At 51.3% G+C, this 18,588-nt stretch overlaps 1 protein-coding gene across 8 annotated transcripts in view; it reads right to left on the bottom strand.

Moving 5' to 3' along the window:
- Positions 1-18,588, bottom strand: part of HYDIN (HYDIN axonemal central pair apparatus protein) — a 121,738-nt gene that overhangs the window by 80,663 nt on the left and 22,487 nt on the right. For all 8 annotated transcript variants that reach the window (XR_005823631.1, XM_040571108.1, XM_040571109.1 and 5 more), the window contains exons 7-11: positions 16,424-16,625; positions 13,116-13,299; positions 6,202-6,301; positions 3,056-3,174; positions 1,248-1,471 (exon numbers count right to left, since the gene is read on the bottom strand). Coding sequence is in view for 7 of the 8 variants with exons in the window: in XM_040571108.1 (XP_040427042.1) it covers positions 1,248-1,471; positions 3,056-3,174; positions 6,202-6,301; positions 13,116-13,299; positions 16,424-16,625 (829 nt within the window). In the remaining variant the exon portion in view is untranslated. The remainder of the gene's footprint in view (positions 1-1,247; positions 1,472-3,055; positions 3,175-6,201; positions 6,302-13,115; positions 13,300-16,423; positions 16,626-18,588) is intronic.

Genomic DNA, 18,588 nt, shown 5'->3' with positions numbered 1-18,588 from the left:
GCTGGGGGAAAACAGAAGAGACCAATCCCACAGACAGCCACCTCCTTCAGGAGCACGGCCATAGCAGGGCAGAGTGGGCATGAGACAAGAAAACCTGTACAGCAGCTGTGATAAGCACATCTTCACAAGCAAAACCTGCCCTTGCTCAAGGAGAAAGCTGCTTATGCAATAACATCCCATGACCAATTTGGGGGGAGGGACAGAGGAGAATAAATTATTTGATTGTGAAATGTTCCCTCTTGATTTCCAAAAAAAGCATATCTTTCCCTCCAAACACAAAGCCAACATAATTGTTTCTCTACCAGAGGTCAACAGACCTACTCACCTCTCTCTTGCAAAGTCATAACCTTCTTGCTCTTTTTCACCTATTTTCCCTTTCCTTTGGTAAAAATGACTGCAGGCTGTGTTCATTTCTCCACGCCTTGCCCCAGTGCTCTGGTGCCTCCCAACAGCTGCCCAGTAGGCAGAGCCAGCCCAAAGCTCCTGAGCACCCACCATCAGCTTTCCTGCCTCCATCACAACATCCCACCAGCCCATGGGAAGGTCTGGTTGAAATATGGTGCTCTGGTCCCAAGAAGTTAGCTTTGCCTCTGCTATTTATTTCCCCCGGTTTTCCTTGGTGGGCTTATCTCCTGTAATGGCACCAGCCCGAGGGATGCTGCCCAAGTCCCCATACTTGCTGCAGAGCTCCCTGTCTGTCACATCAGCACTTCCCTGGCTGCAGAAAGGAGGTACCAGAGCCAGGAGGAGTTCTTGTCCCAACACATCATCATTAGACATGATGTTGAGGCTGCAGCTCCCTGTTTTGTATGGATTATTAACGCAGGGTTTTAAAAACACTGCTTCTGGCTGCAAAATCACTTCAGCTATCTCCAAAACCCTACTGGCCTGTGCTCACACCCTCGCTTCTGTGCCAAGGGGCCACAGAAGAACCCGACACCAAATTCTTGGTCCTGGAGAAGTTACAGTACTCCTGGCTCAACCATGAGAAGCTGCTTCCCAGAGGGACCCAAGGCTTTTGGTTAAAGGGGGGTGCTGAGAGCACGGGAGGCACAGCCGTCCCTCTTGCAGGCAATTACACTTCTGGCAAACTACTGCAGGATTCCAGGCTAGTAATTGGACCCCAGCATCCCCACACTGAGCCCCCAGGCACCTTTTTTCCCTGCGCCACCGTAAGATGAGGTTGGTGGGACATGACTACCCAGGGACAGCAGGCAATGTCACTGAGCTCCCATGCCCGTCCTCACCTGATGGTCAAGGTCACGGGCTTGTGAGACCCATACACGCTGAACTTGAACTCTTCACTGAACTGGCCCAGGATGGTGGAGCTGAAGGAGATGTGGATGACCTGGAGCTCATCCGGCATGAGGATGCCCTCCCGGGGGAGGAAGGTGAAGCAGGAGCCCAGAGCGGTAACGGGAGGCACCAAGTTAAAGAGGGCATCGATGGCTCCTTTGTTGAACAGGACCGCCTGCAGCAACAAGAGAAATGGAAGTGTGTAAGGAACCTTCCTTTCTTACAAAAGGTTGACCTACTTTCTAGTCAAACAATTAACATCTGTAAAAGGCAGCTGTGTGCTGCTGCCTGGCAGAAGCCAAAGAAAATACAGCAGGACAAATTCCGCCTTTGGGCTTCCTCATGCAAAGGGGAGGTATTTCATAAGAATGGAGCAACTCTAGTTTCTTTAGTCTGCCAGTTCCTCAATCTGCTCAACCAGCAGTGTCAGGAAAGGATGAGAGTGAGGTGCAGAGCAGCTCTCCCTGTTCAAGAATTTCTCTTTACAAACAGCCATAGCCATTGCCTAAGATTTTATTGTTGTGTAGACAAAAAAAAAAATGTTAATTTAGAACCAACATCATGTTTTGTAGAATACTCAGAGACCTACCACCCTGAACACGCGATGATCCCTGGGCACCTGTAGAGTTCTGCGAGATGCCCACGTGTGCCTGGGGTGCTGGTGGTGTCCCCAGACCCCCTGCAGCAAAGCTGTACGCTTACCGACCGGTACAGGGCAAACCCTGCCCTCTCCACGCACCGGTCTGTGCATGTTGGATTTCTTTTCCCTACCTTTTGCCCTCAAGAAATCTGCTGAAAAAACTGAGACAGATGCATAAAAGTGTCCTTTTGCTTTTTAATTTTGCAGCTGCTGCTGAAAATATTCAGGTATTCAAACCCCACACTGGTACATTGGACACTTATTGAGCCCGCCTGAGCTGAGGTTTATCTCCAGTCCAGCTGTTTAGGACAGCACTGACTAACAGCATCATTGGCTTATTCATCTTTTCTCAGGTAATGAAAATAATAAATTGATATAGAGAGAAGCAATAAGGTATCAGCATTAAAAATGCATCGAGCGCAAAATATTTTGGTAAGAAAACACCTCAACATGTCCTTCCCTGCCACAGCCAAGCTTTTGAAAATGTCTGGCATGATGCATTGCCTCATTTACTACCTCTTTTCAGTTGCTTTTTTTTTTTTTTTTTTAATTTGAAAAAAAAATGATGCTATTGGTAGGGCAAATCTATGGAAAGTTCCTCGGCTTCTTTTGCAGAAAGGCTTTGTTCTTTATAGAGCCAGGGAGGCACCAAGTCTGAAGCTCGGTGAGAGGCAGCAGAGGGTGCTCCCTGGTTCTGCACAAGGACCAGACCTGAGCTGGGGACTGGGTGGCTTCCACTGCTCAGGATCAGGCAGAATGTGCTCCACCAAAACCTCTTTGCACTGGGTTGTACTTCAAATTCCTTCTGGCTGCTTTTCAACAGCCAAGGTACAAAGGCACGTGTCATCCAGGGCTGAACCCATAGCCTCCGAACACTTACCCTGTTGACCTAGTGCCACTTTCAGGTCTTGAGTTTGTGCACGAAGCCTCCCAGCTGCCCTCCAAAGGTTACCAAGAGTAGGAGTGGGATTTCACAGACAACACGCGCCTTCCAGACCCCACCAAAAGCACCCAGACTCTGCCCGGCCCCCTGGATTTGAGCAGTGCGTGGTGCCACCTGCCCTGCTCCCAGCCACAGAAGTGCTGTGCAGATACCCAACACAACCTCCTCCAGCTCACCTCGTAGCTGTGGGCCGATCCAACGAACACCTTCCCGATGTCAAGCTGGTCAAAGCTGAAGCGCAGCCTGGGCCCTTCGCCTTCCCCTTTGACGCGCAGGGGCAGCCTGGTCTCTCGGCCTGGGAAGAGGTTTGGAGAGGTTTCCAGTTCAGTGCCATCATTCCCTCTGTGCCCCTCAGTGCCAGTCCCTGTCCCCACGTGGGCAAGGACCAGCTCTGGATGCTCTAGCAGAAGACACAGAACCCCCCTCCTCCCTGTGGGGATGCATGAGGAGTGCCCCCTTGGGACAGTCTCTAATGCAGCCATCAGCTCGTGCCCGAAAAAACAACACTGAACTTCACATGTCATCTGCAAGCTTCCACCCATGAGTTTGGGTGAGGCTGAAACCCATTCAGTGAAAGCACAAAGATCATGAAACAGAAGCAGGGACAGACACACACGGCCCATGGCGAAGCCTCCCTGGAGCCCCCAGCCTCACTGCAGGAGCGCAGCTTTACACCCGAACTCCAACATGCTCCTTTGCTTCCGTAGGGCTGCTGAGGTGACATAACACAGGAGTTTTTGGTCCAAAGGTCTCTCTGAACCACTGGAGCAGCCCAACGTGCCTGAATCCTACCTCGAGTCTGGTCTTGGGTCTCCCTGCTGCCACCCCATTCTGCACGGAAGGTGAGTAGCAGAAGGAGGAGAGGAAAGTCCTAGAGTGATGCTCACCATTTATTAAAGATTAGGGTCTGAAAGTTGCGGGTTTTTTTTTTTTTTTTTTCCAAATTCTGCTGCACCATTAAAAAATTCCCTAAAAATGCCCTAGATGACTTGCTATGGGAAAGAAGGACCCAGATGCGACAACGTGGTGACTGTGCTTGAAACACTCTCCTGGCACAGCCTTTTCAATGACACCTGACTTTTTGATCTCGCAGCCACGAGGTAAGGATGTTCAATAAAAGCCCAAAGCCAGAAAGCAAGAGCTATGGAGCTTTGTTGAATTCAACGTTTGTTAAATGGATACAGCCAAAGGCCAGCCAACAGCAGAGATGAGAGTTGTGTTTCACAGCTCAGACACTAATTGGAGGGCTGTGGATTTTCTTTCACAGACACAGTAAAGGAGGCAGCACTGGGTGCTCACTGTCAAAAGATTTCTCCATCTGGCATCATGAGTGGCTTCATTTTCATTAAAAACTCTAGGTCTAAACCACCAAAGCTTTTAGGAAATGGCAAACGTTTTCAAGTGATGAGCTTTTGTCCATGATCACGCTGCGAAGCTGAAGTGCATGCACCTGAGCAATGTCTCCTATGGCCACTGCACCTGAATGAACCAGATCCTCCTCCTGCAGGATGTCCTCAGCCTCTCCCAAAGGCCCACAGAAACTCTCCTTTCCACCCTATGCTGGTCCTGGAGCTTCAGGAAATAATAGAAACTTTGCTCTTCCTCCTTGCAGACCAAAGTACAGGCAGCCTCGCTCAGGAGGACTGAGACTAAAAACAAGCCTCCTTTTGGGCCTCAACCCCAAATCCACACCCGATGCTATGGAGTGAGGATTTGGATCTTAGGAGGGATAATACCTGGGCACATTGCACAGGGCGTGCAACCCAGCACTGCTACCAGTCACCTCTTTGCTTCCAAATCAGTGCAAGTGGCCCGAAAGCACAGGACTTTGCTGTCAAAATCCTTAACTTCTGCTGCTTATGACACCTTTTTTCTGCTCACAGAGCAGCCCCATGTTTTGTGGCTGTTTTTGAATGTGATTTTCATCCAACCACATCAATAAACAGAGATCCACAGCTTCGCATCACACGGCTCTGCCCCTGGGCTCATCATATGGGGCTTTGCTCCTCCAGCTCTCATGGCCCAGGCCTGTGAGAGGCTTAAGGGTTTTGGAATAAATCAGTCCTAATACCAAGCCTAATACATTTCTGAGAGCAGACAAACCTAAAACTGAATGATGTTGTGCCTCTGAGCCCCCATCGTCTTCTGCACGCTTCCTTCCAGCAACTCAAGAGCCATGGTTTTATTTGCATGAATAACTAAAGGTTCATTCTGAGCTCAAATATTTGCTGAGAGCAAATTTCAAATCACTTCTTAACCGCCAGGTTTGCGGGTTGCATGATGCTGATCAATTCTGTAAACCCCCTGATCCACCAGGACCTTCCAAGCAACGCAAGGAGATACCTGCAGAGAAGCGGAGGCCAAAACACCTTCCCGTGGGGTGTGAGATCCAGCTGTGCAATGCACGGAGCTGCACTGGGGTAAAACCTCCACCTATTCTCAGCTAGAGACACATGGGCCACCTGCAGATCGCGCTCCTAAGCGACCTGTGACCAGCATCCAAACGCACAAGGAACAGCCACGCTTCTTAGAGGAAACAAAGCAAAATCAACTAACTCCTTAGCTGAAGATGGCTTCAAACTCTTTCTGCACCAAGGGACCTTGACTCTGACAGTTCCCACCCTGATAGCACAGTCAATCTGCTCTGGTTTTACAAGGAGGGGGTCTTGGCACAAGTTAAATGACCTCCTCTAAGTCCTCCTGCAAGGAGCCAGTGGAAGAGCTGAGCTCTCCATGGGCCCATCGGGGGCATGAAAGAGCCAGCTCCTCTTCCCAGAAGCAGGCTGCTTGCCCAGCTCTGCGCCCCTGTCTCCCAGTCTGGCTCCAGGACTGCACGCCAGCAGCTTTCCTCCCTCTCTGCTGTGGAGCAGCCCTCCTGGTGCAAGCCCTGGAGATGCCTGCAGCAAAGCAATGGATGTCAAAGAAGGAGCGCAGCATCCCCTGGGAGACAACTTTTAAAATAAACCCTTCCCTTCCACATCTCTAACAACTGCAGCTGGCGGGCAGGAAGACAGTTTGTTAACACAAGCCCTGTGTAATTACCGTAGGTGGCATTTGCCAAGCAAACCCCTTGCAATTACTGTATAAATAAAAAGCTGTTCCGTGACATTTGTATCCGCCAGCTCAGAAGGGAACAGCACAGAGCAGCCTGGCTGCTGGAGGACCATGGCCTCGCACCCCTTCCTCTTCAACGGGGACAATGTGGGGAAAAAATGATGTTTCCTTTCCACTCTTGGAACATAACCAGCACCATGCAGAGCCCCAGAGGAAGGGCAAAGCCACCAGCACAGTGGGTGAGGGAAGAGGGAGAGGGGAGCCGTACCTGAGATGTCACAGAAGACGGTCTGCTGATAGACTCTAGCTTCGCGGGGTTTGAAGATCACGTTAATTTCAGCTGAGGAGTTTGGCCAGATGTCTCCCTCCTGAAACAGAAGTGGGCAGCAAACCGTTTATATCTCCAAACATCACCTTTCTCCTTTTCAACCACAGCCTTGTAGCCCATATTCATGCATCAATGAAGAGCAAGGAGCAAGTGAATGCTTAGCAACAAAACTTATCAAAGATTTTGGTATCGGATGAAAACACCTGCTTCTAAACCCCTCACCTCTGCTGGCACCTGGCAGGGGCATTTTGTTAAAGATCAGAGAAAGGAGCCGACAGTCGGATGTGGCCTGTTTGCCTCTGCAGGATGCACACCCCCTCTGTTCCTGAACGCAGGATCAGACACAGAGATGGCATTTGCCTACAGATCTGCACCTCTTTCAACCCCCCCAAAAAATAAAAAATCAGGTAAAATAGCTTTTGTCATGCTCTTGCTTAGAGGCATCCCAAGCGTCTGACTTGAGCCCTAACATTGCCAGTGCTTCTTTGTACATTTGTTAGCATAAATGTGCAGTTCTGACAATTATTATAATAATCCCTGCAAGGGATGAAGAAATTGGCTTATTGAAGGAGACGAAGAGAGCAGAGTTATTATTCTATCAACAAACTAAGGCCTTAATTCTGCTGGCTGCTGGGTATCCTCAGTGCTTTGTCCAGAAGAGTCCTGAGATGACAGGAGCCTCTAGCACTCCTTGGGCAGAAATATTAAGCAGCTGTAACGCTTCCCATAGACTCGGTGCTTCGAGCTCAGAGGACGGTTCTTGCAGAGATCGAAGAGACGTGGCAAGTTGTTGGGCTGCAGCTGCAAACAGCTCCCAGACCATGCAGCCTGCTCGGAGAGAGCCGCATAGAGGGGAGAGCAGGCGGGGAGGAAACTTCCTCCGACACCAAGAAATCACCACCGCCACAGCAACACGCACAGCCTGAAAGCACAAAGTTGCTTGGCTTCTTCTCCAAAAAAACTAGAAGCGAGATATTTGCCAGATCCTGCTTCTATCCAGCAAGGAATAGGATGAAGACAAAGCTTCCCTGGGTTATTTCCTCAGGGTCTAATCCAGATCCTTGCATAGCACCACTGGTGATGCTGAGATCACTGCTGGCACACTGATGGAGGACACTGCTGAGAGTGGTAGAGGTGCTTGAGGTCTTCATCTCATGCAGGGGCACAAAGCAGCAGTGGGCACCATGCCCTGAGCCCTGCAGCCAGAGCACAGGGAAGGTGAGGGATGCCCAGCAATTAGCAGCAGCAAGATGGACCCGGTTTCAGAACAGCCGAGCTGGCTGCAAACCGCAGAGGGTGCACGAAAGGGATGGGGCAGGGCCAGCGGGACTGGGGGAGAAAACCAATAGCAGGATCCACAGCAACCCCAGCTGGCTCGGGGCTGGTCCAACTCCTCTGTCTACTGTTCCTTTGCTTTGCTGTAGGATAAAACTGCCAACACAAAAACAGTAGCTCAGCTGCTCCGTGCTGCATCACCCTCGCTGGCCCGGCACCAAGGAGTGCCTTGCACTTACCTCCTGATTTCTTAAACCTGATCCTTAAACTGTGCAGAAGCCTTTCAGTTTGGTGTGGGCTGATCAGCAACACCAAATGCCTCCTGTGAGAGCACCCAAAGAAACCAGAGGCCAGCATCCCCCACCACCTCCACACCAAGACCGAGACCTCCGCTATGGCGCAAAACCGAGGGGAAATTTCCCCTGGGTAGCCCAGACATCGCCTACCACAAAATGAACTTCGCTGGGACTCCGTAGTTGTTGTAAATCTTTGGAACACATCTGGAAAAGCAGGCTGAGATTTTATATCGATACCCGTTGTAGCAGAACAAGTTCTCACTAAGCCCAACCATGCCTGGGAAGCAAGCGCGCATCCCTCCTTCCAGAGACCCAGCAACAAACTCCCATGAGTGTAATGCAGCAGAACCACTCTTCCAGGCCAGCCACCTGGCAAAGTCCAGTTTTGCTGCTCACGGCCTGCCTTACGCACCAAAATCAGGCTTCTTGGCCCTGTGGGCACCTCGGGGCAGTTGGGTTATTACTCAGCAGTTGACAGAGGCAATACATCTCCCGTTAATGGAAGCAAGCGTAATACAATTCATAAGCAAAAAATGAACCTAAGCAGGAAAGGGAGAAAATTAAAAACCTGTTGGCCTGATGAATATGTATCTGCAAACAACAGCATGGTTTTCTAGCTGAGCGAGTTTAGCTGACTGTGGGATTCGACCAACTCCGAGACCAGCACATCTGTGATGGAAATAGGGCCGACGCAGCGCCGGGGCTCAGCCCTGCAATATCTCATAGTAGGGACAGGCCCGGCAGTGCACGGGGACCCAGGGAGGTGGCACAAAGCCAGAAGGGACAGGAGTGGGAAACCACTCAAAAACAGCATCAGGAGATGTTGCAGCTATGGCAGGGAGGAGTTCAGGGAGAGCCCCTGAAAAGACACGTTCCAAAGGCTCCCTGCTGCGCAGCGGGCAGAAGCTGAGCACAACAAGGGTTTGGCCCCCAGCAGAGCCCAGCTGGGGTCCCACAGCACCACCAGCACTTCAACCACAAAATTCCAGAGCCCCAGTGTCCCAAGGAGAGCTCCTGTTGTACAGAGGGGATAAGGGCTGACTCCTCAGGACCTGGATGCCCGGGTGTGCAAGAGAGGCAGCAGCATTTCCACTACCCATAACTAGCTTGGATAATCTATTGGGAGCCTGGGGATACGAGGCAGAACAGCCCAGGTTCTCCCCCAGCCCCAAGTTTTGCATCAAAGGCAGGCAGGGACACCCACTCTTCCACAGGACAAGGTAAAATCCTTCTCTACTCCTTGCACAGCACCAGGGGTGCACCAGCCCCAGGAAAACAAGGATCCACAGCACTGCATAGCCCGAGGAACAGCCCCAGCACCAAGAAGAAACACACCTTCAGCAACTACCTGGGAGAACGCTGCGAATTTACGTCTCCAAACAGCAAGGGAGTGGAAATGAGTCTCCGCAGGCGCTGCTCTGAGTGACTCGGTTCCTGGTGGGATGATTTGCGGGACCACCGAGACCACAGCAACTGCTGCAATACTGCTAGGATGTCCTCGCACGCTGCACGATTAATCCATGGGGGGCAGCCCAGGGCTCCGGGCAGACATTGTTTTACAGCCTAAACAGGTAAGGGTGCAGCACACTACCCTGGTCGTGACCCTAGCAAGGGACATCTCCATAAATCTGAAGCGTGGTCCCGTCCCAGCATAGGGTCAGATGAGACACCTCCAAGGCTCCAGAGGAAACAAGCCCAAGGACTAGCAGCAAAACCCAGGCTCTATGCACCAGCACAGCCCTCCAGGATAATTCTGAGCAGAGTTATCAGTGTAGCCTTGCACTCATCCTCACGTGCAAGAAAACCTTCATCAGCAGTTAACAGACGCATCTCCTGATGTGAAATCACCCTGCTGCAGGATGCAGCCTGTTTTCAGGGAAGACTTTTGGAAATCCGTCCACAGAAAACTTCCGTGTTCTACAGTTAGTCTGTAAGCCAGGCAACTTGACTCCAAAAGTGGAGGGCAAGAAAAAATTACCAGTTACATTTTATTCTACTGTTCCACGACTAAAACAAATTCTTTTAAGACAGTCATAACTATTCTGGGAAATTCTGGTCATTTCTCCCTTCGTTATTGCAGTATGTCAGACTATAAAGCTAGAAGATATTATGAGTTATTTCTCCTGGGAAATAAAAATAGGCTGTTGAAGAGGTTCCTCACCACATTCCTGCTACCCCTGGGAAAACAAGGGCTGCTGATTAAAAGGATATGCTTCATTTCCCACCCTTTCAGGCTAGCTGCTGCAGGCGTGCCTGCCTTGAGAGCTCCGGAGCGAGTGGTCTGCTGGGCTGGTGTGCTGTCTGCAAGGAGAACATGGAGCATGCGACCCTGCTGTGGTTGTTATCCAGGGCAGGAACCCAACCCAGGGTGCTGCAGACACCATAGCACAATGCTCAATGGCAGCGTCAGGCTGGTGGCACCAATTGCAGAGGATGAACACACGATGGTGCAGTACAAAAACTGCAGCGGCTGTGCCCGGAGCGATGCAGCAGCACGCTGGGACTCACGGAGGCACACATGGTCTCCATGCAAGAGCCCAACTGCAGATGTTTGCAGATCTTTTTTCCCCCTCCCTCAGCCCCTAAATGATGAGAATCTGCCAGTTTCCTGACAGCCTGAACAAGAACAAGCTGCTCCTGAGAAGTTCACCAAATCTTCTGCCTTGTTTTGCAGAGGGGGATGCGAGCCACAGGAAGGAAGTCACTGTTCAAAGCAGACATTGACCCCAAACCATGCTGGCAACAGAAGCACTGAAACAGCACCCAAGGTGTGTCCTGCTAACAGCTGCCTCTTCCTGTAAATAGCTGAACCCACTGCGGGCTGTGGGACGCACCAGTGCTCCCAGCAGAGCCGGTGCCTTCTGCCACAACCTGCAGGAACCTCCCTGGGCACGGGCAGCAGCTTGGTTCCCCACTTGGTTCCCATGCTGCTGCCTCCTGGTCCAACCTCTGCCTCCACAGCACAACCTGGAGATCCAACACCTGGAGATCTTGCAGACCATCTCCATCCGCTCCCAGCTCACACGTGGTGCCGAGGAATCACCACCAGGCAAGGGCACAACAGCGATGGCTCATCAAGGGCAGCGCAATGGTAACAAACCCATGCCCTCCCTTTCTCCTGGTTTCCATTTCCAAGGAGTCAGCTCCCACGTGTTTGCAAAGTGACTTACAGCCAGGCTGTGGTGGGCAGGATGCAGCAAAAAAACAAGGACTTTGTCCTGCGGTAGCCACCTGGAATTCTACCACAGCTGCTTCTGCTGACATATTGCGAGTATTTGCAAAAACAAATTAAGCCAAATCTGAGATGCATTGGGGAAGTCGGAGTTGTGTAACAGCTTGTTTCCCACAGGCTGGGACGGCTGCTCAAAATGTTTGTCGTCACATGGTAGCTCCAAAATCACTGCCTTCTCTTTGGCAGTGTTATAATTTTCATTAGCTCGTTAACCCTGTGCAGACTGGAGTGATCTGCTGCAGCTTCTACAGGCAACAACAGCTGAAAATACCAGCAGCTGGTGATCAACATAGGCAGCAAAGCTCCTGCACGAACTCCGCAGAGCCATCCTGCCCAGGAAGTTCTCCAGCTTGTAAGCCTCCACCAGCTTCCTAACCACTGGAAACAATTTGAGGACTTTAAAAAATGAATCAGCTTTAACCCATCCTTCCTCCCATCCCTGGTCACAAAAGGGTTTGGTAATTTCCACTGCGATAGGTAGGAAGAAGAGAGCAACCCCTACTGATGGCCAGAAGGTCTGTGGAGGCATCAAGGTCCCAGCCTTGGGCATCCTCTTCATCAGGTTTACATGGGAGAGCACAAAGGGTGTCTGCCAAAGCAGAGGGGCACGGAGCCATCACCAGGGAGGAGGCTGTGAGTCAGTGACAGTGGAGTTTCAGATTCTGTGTTTGATAGAGGACAAAATACCTATCTGATGAAAAGAAATCCACATGCTGGGCAGAGGAGAAAGAAAGACACAAGCAAAGCTCTGAATACGGAAATGGTTGTTCCATAAATAATGGAATTAATGGAAATCAAAAGCCTGGTAACACTGCACAAGGCAGAAGGGGAGAGACTCGTGTATAAGCCCACGTACAGACAGTCCTGGAGCAAGGTGCCTAACAGCAACAGAACCAGCTAGGAAACATTTCCACTCAGGACTTGAGCCCTGGGACACGCCCCAAACACTGCCCTGATGCCCCACAGGATGCTCTTAGTGCTCAGCTCCTGCTGACAACGTTGTTCCTACTGCTCTGACATTCTCTCTTGGTCAACCGTGCCGCTACAAGCTAGCGGGGTGAAATCGCTCTTGTTCTGCTGGGCTTGGTGGCTCTCAGCCACGTCTGGGCTATAGGGTAACCAGGAAGAGAACACGGTCCCCTTCTCTAAAAAAATAAGTTTCACCTATTTTAAGGGAAAGAAGAGGTTGGGCTCATTCTAAGGTTTGCTCTAAAGATGAGGCAAGATTTTGCACTGCTCAGACCAGGCAGATATTCAGTCACGGCTTGGGTTGGTTGAAACACCTGGGGGTTTGTTTGCATAAGCAGAAAAGCAGAACTATTTGTGATTACATGCAACAGAGCTCAAAAAGCCTGTTTCAGCCCACCAGCCCTGTGTCCAGGCTCAGAGGTGGCAGTCGGCAGGAGATTCAGACACTGTACATGAAGGGATTGGTACTTCCACGGTTAAACCTGGGCTGAGTTTGGCCTCCTTTGGTTTTGTTTTTGTTTTTTTCTTTTGTTCTGTGTTTTTTGGATTACCACGCGAACTGACAATGCTCTAATGTCCTTTGCTAAGCTGCACAGAGTGTGTGTAAGGTGTGCCCAAAGTGCTACCTCTGCAAGCTCCAAGTGTGTTTCAGAGGGGTGCGTGGACGAGAGGAGCTCACGCTCAGGAAGCACGAGCTGAGCACACACGGCCCAGCACCGCTGCCTTGCTCCCAGGGAGCTCCCCGTGAGCAGGGCTGAACTGGACGCTGCTCCCACCTCCCTTTTACACTGGGGAGAGAGAGGTATGGCAGGCCCAGGTACTGACCCGTCCCACAGAGCCCAGCAAGCACTGCAGCACTCCGCTGCCTACGTGTCCCTACGTGTCAGTGGAGCAGAGTGATGCTGCCTACAGCAGCAAACTCAGTCCTTTGGTAGCTCAGCTTTGGGCAGCTTCTTGCAGCTTTTTTTGCTCTCCCAGCCTTGCTAGAAACCTGATGTCTTCTCTCCCAGCCAAGGCAGGAATGTGCCGAGCGACCTCATTTCGGGAGGAGGAGAAGGGAGAGGTTCCCAGCTGTCGCTTACCACTGGCTCGACAGTGAAGATGTCGTCGGAGAAGAGCATGGAATCCCCCCGCACCTTTGCCCGCTCGTTCTGGAAGATGCGGGAGAGAATGGAGAGGCGCTCTCGCAGAGTGGGGTCCACGGCACACCCCTCGATGAAGCGATCCATCTCACCCTCCTCCTGCCGCTGCAGCCTGCCACACAGCCTGAGGCCACAGGGAGAGAGAAACCAAGCGGATAATTTAATAAGCAGCATATTTGCAGATGCTGCCATGCGAGAGCAGGGCCAGCGACACGCTCAGCGAGGAGCTGCAACAGCACAGCAAGGGGCTTGCCCAGAGCCCAGGGGTCCCGCATGGGCCAGATCACTGCTGTCCAGCACAGCAGGTGATTTTATTCTGCAAGTACAAGCTGAGAAGAGGGTTTCAAAAGCTAGCAGCCCCCAGCAGAGCCTCCTGGCCCAAAAGCTGCTGCTGCAACTATAGGAGCACCCAACGAGCTGCCCTACCTGGCTTCTCCTACCCACGGAGCTGCTTGTGGGAGGCAGGGAGCAGAAACACGGGTGCACCCACCCCAGTGCTTCACCGTGTCTCAGCTGTGGCTTACTAGCATTAGCTGTTTTTCTTCCCTTTTGGACCAGAACACAGTATCTGCTTTCTGCTCCTTACAGGGTTTTCCACAATAGGGTCCCAGAGCATTTTAAAAGCAAACTAACGGACTCAGGCATCACATCAGCTGGATGAAATGGATGGTTTTATACACGTGAAAACAGAGGAAAGGACTTTGTGGAGCATCACCCAGCGAACAAGTCAGGACCAGCACCTCTGAATTCAGCCCCTTCAGTCCAGCCTTGAACAGCCTCATCTTCCCCCTCTTCTCCGCCTTCTCTGCAGAGCTTGCCCCAGTCTCTCCCTACGCTGGCAGCAGAAATCATTCTGGTGTCTAAAGATCCCGATCAAGAGATGAGAAGGGAGCGCTGTGACAGAGCAGCAGCTTCCAACCCGGCACACTGCTGTCCCCCTTCACGCTCCAGTCCCCTGGCCATGAAGACCCAGCAGGTGACAGCTCGGGGGGAATGAGCGGAAGGCTCCGTATGGGGCAAATTGAGGTGACACAGAATAAAAAGGATAGCAGTCATCACCGTGCTAAATTCAAATGCAATTAGAAAGGAAATACAGTCGTGGCCGTTACGAGCTGCACACAGACAGAGCCTCAGGCAAATGCTGTCACCAGTGCCAAAAATACTTGCTTTGGCTAGCTCCCCATAGAGCACGATAGGAAATCTTTCTCCATGGCCGACCTACAATGCTTTGGAGTAGGAGAAAGCACTGAGATGAGCGATCCTGACCAAAGCTCCATCCACAGACAGCAATCCCACCATCACATCCCAGGAGGGATGCGGAGCAGAGCCCTGGATGTTCCCCTCCTAGCGATCTGGGTCCCCTGGGGCCACATCCCAGTGCAGGGCCCTGCACTGCCTCCCCCCATGGAAAAGTCTTCCCTGCTGTGAGGCCTCCAGCTTCTCTAGGGTTTGGTTTTCTCTTCCTCAACTGCAAAGGAGTGGTGCAAAACCCATATTTACTAGGCTCAGAAAGCTGAACGTCTTGTATAGCGCCCCAAGCACACCCATATTTCTAGAAGTTTCTGTATGCATCTCCTCAGCCCCAGGCACCCCACAAGAATTATTTTGTAGGAACCCCATCCTCAGGGACCAGCCCACCAAGCTGCGAGGCAAAGAAGCAGATATGGGCATGCAAAGCACAAAGGCGCAGTGAAATCCTGTGTTTCATGTAATTTCAAGCCCAAACGAATCCTTCTCCAAGGAAGCTCAAAGCAGCCCTAACTGCACCATCGCTGCACTCTGAATTTGCAGGTTAAGCTCAGGTGTTTCCTGGGCAAAGCTCAACAATTCTGCACAGATGCTGCTGTCCCTCAGGGACCCAAGCATGTGCCCCATGGATGAACACAACTGATACCCAGATAGTTTTGCGAAGCCCCAGCTGTTCCTCCTGGGATGGGCAGCCCCAGCAAGAAGGACACACAACAGTGCGTGCAGCAAGGGGGTGACAGCAGAGCAGGGGCATTGGAGCCAGGGCCATCCCTGAGGCTTGCAGCAAGGAAGACCAGAATGCCCCAAAGCCTAGAACCCAAATTGGCATGAGATCAGATGTAATTGGGGAAAAAAATCACGTGGATGTTAACTATGAGGAAACGGTGGTTGCTTCTGGGGCAAAGGGGATGGCTCAGGGTCCAGTCAGAGACAGGTGGGAAGAGATGATGAAGGGAGGGTTCAGGGAAGCACCAAGAGAAGGTCATGAGGTTTTCTTTTAACACATTGAGCTTGCACTCAAGTCACACGCTTTGTAATTAAAAATAGAGAACAGTGGAAAACTAGCTTTAGCCTTCAAGGCATTTCTGACCTAATTATGTTGAACTTTATTTGCTCAGAAGCCCTTAAAAAGTGCTCCAGTTTAAGGCAGCTTCCTGATCAGCAATGGGCTCAGAGTAACTCCGATATACCTACATCCATCCAAGCCTGAAAAGTTGTACAAGGATTCCCTAAATCATCCAAGCTTGTAAGTGTAATTTTCCCAGGCTGCACGTGTTCTGCCTGAGATAGAAAATCTCAGGCGGAGAGGTGGAAAAAATGGCTGCCTGAGATGGAAATCCCCAGATCCACCAAAGGGACTCCCTGAAGGACCTGTCCCAGCCCTTGTCCCTTCAGCAATGCTGTCACAGTCTGCCCCATCCCTCCACGCAGGAAGCAGGAGCCTCAAAGACTTGCATTCTCTGCAGACCCCCTTGCCCCTAAGGGATCTGGAGAGAGCCAGCCTCTGAAGCAGCAAGGTGTCTCATTGTGCTGGAAGCCCAGCAGCACAGGGCAGCTCAGCATCCTGCAGCAGGAACCCCTCTGCCTGCTCATTATTGGCAGAGGAGCCTTCATCTTATGAAAGCTGAAGCAAGGGCACCACTGCAGGTATTCTAGCAGGGATGTCACCTGCAGCTGTGCTGAGTGCTCCTACTGAATGCAGTCCTCTTGGACCCCCATAGCCCTAGGGTCCCCAGATCTCAGCAGTTTGTGCTCCCATAGAATGTCAGTTTGCAGCCTGAGGAAATCCAGACGTTGCGATCAACCTTTCCTCCCCAAAATATTACCCCCAGCTGGAGTACAGGCAGAACTCCTCAAGTGCTGAGCTCTATCGCCCCAAAGCTCAGCATCACACACCCTGACACCTCGGATGGTTTACTTGTCCCAATCCATTTGGGATCACCAACACCCCTTTGAAGCCACATGCGAGTACCGTGCTGAAATGCATTCTTCAAACGAACCTCAGCTTGTGCTGATCTTCCTCTTCCTGAGTAACAAAAGCCTTCCACTGGAAGTGGGCTATGATTTCACTCCGATTGTGGATAACGACGGACCTGCGATTTGCCAGCGTGAGGTAAGTCTTCTCGATTGTCAAGGAGTTCCTGTCCAGCCTGATGTTGACATCTACAGCTGCTCCATAAAGGCTTGTGTGAACATCTTCACCTGCAACAAAGCAAAGCAGAACCCTGGCTCAGCTTAGCTCATTTGCTAGAAGAAGTGCAAGGAATGGAGCAGAACCCAGCTAACAGAAATAAACCAGCTACAGCTTTTAGCTGGATTATCAGTTCCGAGGGTCAGCACATTTATCACTTCCTGATAGCTGCCCTGAGCACAGCACGAGGATGTCTGGGGCACAACCTTGAGCACTCAGTTTCTGGCTGTCCTTGTAGAGGTTTACCCCTATGCTGACAGCACTTACAGTGAGATTTTCAGATGCATCCAGGTGGCCACCCCACTGAGGTCACAGGGATCGCTGCCTCAGCCAAGGGTTTCAGGGGTGTCCCTGGGGTCTCCTGGGGGCACTACACCAGCGTTGTCCCTCCTGATTTGCTTTGCAGACAGGCAAAGGTGCCAGGAGGCACGTGGTGCAAAGCCTTCAGGGAACGAGGCAAGCGACAGCCGCTGGCAGGGCTTGGAAGAATTCAGCCGTCCTGCCTCCATCCTGCTTTTAAGGGAGCTGCAGTGGTGGTGGTTTCAGGCCAGAGCTAAGTATGTTTTGAGAAAGACAGCAACTTTCCCAATAACAAGACAATCTCTTTTCTATAGTGGACAACTTAACATGCAAAAATGAAATTCAGAAGAGTCGGAGGCAGGTGTGCTTACAAGCACTTCCCCTCCAGTGAATACCTGGCATGCAGAACCACGCAGAACCTGGAACCACAACCAAGAAGTGGGAGAAGTGCACAGTGCCTGGAGAGCACCCAGCTCAGGCTTGGAGAAACGTCAGCTAATGCTCTACAGCCACCAGACACTACTGGCAAGAACCATCACAGAATAAACGCCACGAAAACTACGACTGTCCCACTGCCTAAAGCTGCAGCTGCACGGGTCCTGTAGTACCAGGCAGAGTTCTGATGCTGAAATATTGGGTGTAGTTGTGATCTCAAAAAAAAAAAAAAAAAGTTGAAGCATTTCAAATGGAGAAGGGCAGAAAGAATGATTAAAAGCATGGAGCAGCTTCTATATAAAGAGAGGCAGAATAGGATTCCTCAACCTAGAAAACATACACAGGGGAGACAGTTAAGAGGTTTGTAAGAGCATGAATGGCCTGGAGAATGTCAATAAGGAGAAAAATCTCACCATTAGTCATAAGACAGGAACCCAAGGACCCAAAATAATTTTCTCAGAAGTTACATAAAACAAGTAGTAATTTTTCAGAGAACATTCCTCCCGTTAGAACATGCTGCCGTAGGATGCTGTAGAGGCTAACATCTATAAACCCAGAGAGCAACTGGGCAAATTCTTAGAAGACCAAACCATCAGCAGCTATTAAAGAGAGATGAGAATAAAGCCTCCAGCCCACCAAACCGCCAGCTCCAGAGCCCACGGGGGAATACAGCAATGTGCAGTGTGTCCACGTGCTTTGCCAAGCCGCCTCTACTGCTTCTCGCCTGGGTGGGAGCCTGGGCACAGCCACCCCTGTGTGCACCGAGGGCTGTCCCACAGGTTGTAGGGCTGGCCGGAGCACCCCATCCAGCGAGCAGCAAATCGCTTGGTGTCCCCAACACCCTGTGCCACGGATCAGGGCGTAAGAGTGGCTGCCTGCCTCCCATCCCAGGTGCCAAAGTGGATGCAACATTTCATTTAAGACTCGCAGTTGTTTGATGTGTAAGTTACAGTAAAGTCCCTGCTGTGACAGGGATGTAGCACTGGGTATTTGGCTTGACAGGGTGGTGTTCATGGTGTGCACTTGGGGATGCTCTGCTGCCACGAAGGCACGTTCACTGAACCCAGACTTCTCTGCCCTATCATTATTTACACAGCACCTTTATCACAGGCTCTCAGCTCTCTCCTCCTTGCACGTTTTTCATACACTTCCTACAGAGGGCAAGACACGGCTCTCACTCTGCAACCTCAGTGAAGCAATGCCTGACACGGAAACGCAGCTGGACTTCTCATAGAGCCT

The sequence above is a fragment of the Cygnus olor genome, chromosome 12 (genome assembly GCF_009769625.2).
Source record: "Cygnus olor isolate bCygOlo1 chromosome 12, bCygOlo1.pri.v2, whole genome shotgun sequence".
Taxonomy (NCBI): Eukaryota; Metazoa; Chordata; class Aves; order Anseriformes; family Anatidae; genus Cygnus; species Cygnus olor.
Note: the sequence above shows the minus strand (reverse complement) of the source record. Positions and strands in the feature narration are given on the sequence as shown.